This window comes from Octopus bimaculoides, unplaced genomic scaffold, assembly GCF_001194135.2.
Source record: "Octopus bimaculoides isolate UCB-OBI-ISO-001 unplaced genomic scaffold, ASM119413v2 Scaffold_120956, whole genome shotgun sequence".
In the NCBI taxonomy this organism is placed as follows: Eukaryota; Metazoa; Mollusca; class Cephalopoda; order Octopoda; family Octopodidae; genus Octopus; species Octopus bimaculoides.
The window spans coordinates 39293-40418 of NW_026332636.1; the positions used below are offsets into that span (position 1 = coordinate 39293).

General features: G+C 39.2%; 1 protein-coding gene across 1 annotated transcript in view; it reads left to right on the plus strand.

The window, feature by feature from the left end:
* LOC106880399 (uncharacterized) overlaps positions 1-156 on the plus strand; it is a 4931-nt gene extending 4775 nt beyond the window's left edge. The window contains exon 3 of the mRNA XM_014930316.2: positions 101-156. Coding sequence (XP_014785802.1) covers positions 101-156 — 56 coding nt within the window. The remainder of the gene's footprint in view (positions 1-100) is intronic.
* The last annotated feature ends 970 nt before the right edge of the window (positions 157-1126 follow it).

Below are 1126 nucleotides of genomic sequence, written 5' to 3' on the forward strand. Positions count from 1 at the left end.
GATATCCTCTCTGTTATATGGTACTGCAACGTGATATTGATGTGGGATTGATTCTTGATATTTTTATCTTTTGTTTTTGTTTTTGTTCTGATTTTGTCAGGGTCTTCTACTTCCCACAGATGCAACGAAACTTTTGTAAAGACTCCGAAATCATGACTCCTTGGCCATTAATCCGATCCTTTGTCTTATAAGTTACCCACGTTTTCCTCTTAAACCCGAAGTCTTTCTCTTCCTCTCTCTTAATTTTGCCCTTCTAACGCTACATTGCATTTCTCTCCTTCTCTCTCCTCCTCCTCTTCCTCATATTTCTTGACTTCTCTACTCTTTTTTCTCCTGCACTCAAAGTCTCACTCTTTCCTCACTTTTCTCTCCATCTCATCCTCGCCCTCCAACTCCCTCCTTATGTCACATCCTAGTCTCCTTTCTTTTCCTGCAACTCTGTCCTCCCTCACTCTCTCAGATCCATTACAAGTCCGAATTTACATTCTATTTCCAGGTGGAATTTCGGTTGAAAAAATCAACTGATTATGTATTAATTTTCAATGGAACAGGGACGAATTCTACATCGTGGTTCCAGAAAGATAAAATCATTTTTAATACACATCCGGCTTGGAGACTACAGAAACTTATTTTCCATGAGAAGTATAAACAATCTTCTTACTCATAATTAACAACTTTCACTAATTGTTCCATAATTGTTCTTTTGAACACTTTCAAGATGTATATATAAATGCAAAATTTACAGATATACTTTATATCCCATTGCTGTGTAACATTATAATTCCATAATAATAATCCTTTCTACTATAGGCACAACATCTGACACTTTGTTGGGGGCGGCGGCTTGTCGATTGCATCGGTACCGGTGTCAAACGGGTAATTATTTCATCGATCCCCGAAGGGGGAAAATCAAATTCGACTACGGTGGCATTCGACTACGGCGGCATTCGACTACGGCGGGATTCGACTACGGCGGCATTCGACTACGGCGGGATTCGACTACGGCGGAATTTTAAAGCTAAAAACATTGCACTCTTTAGGAAGAAAAATACGTGATCCCGATGGTCGAACAAATTGAGTTGATGGAATATCATGTTTTCTACAAGAATCTTCGTTGTTTCTATTC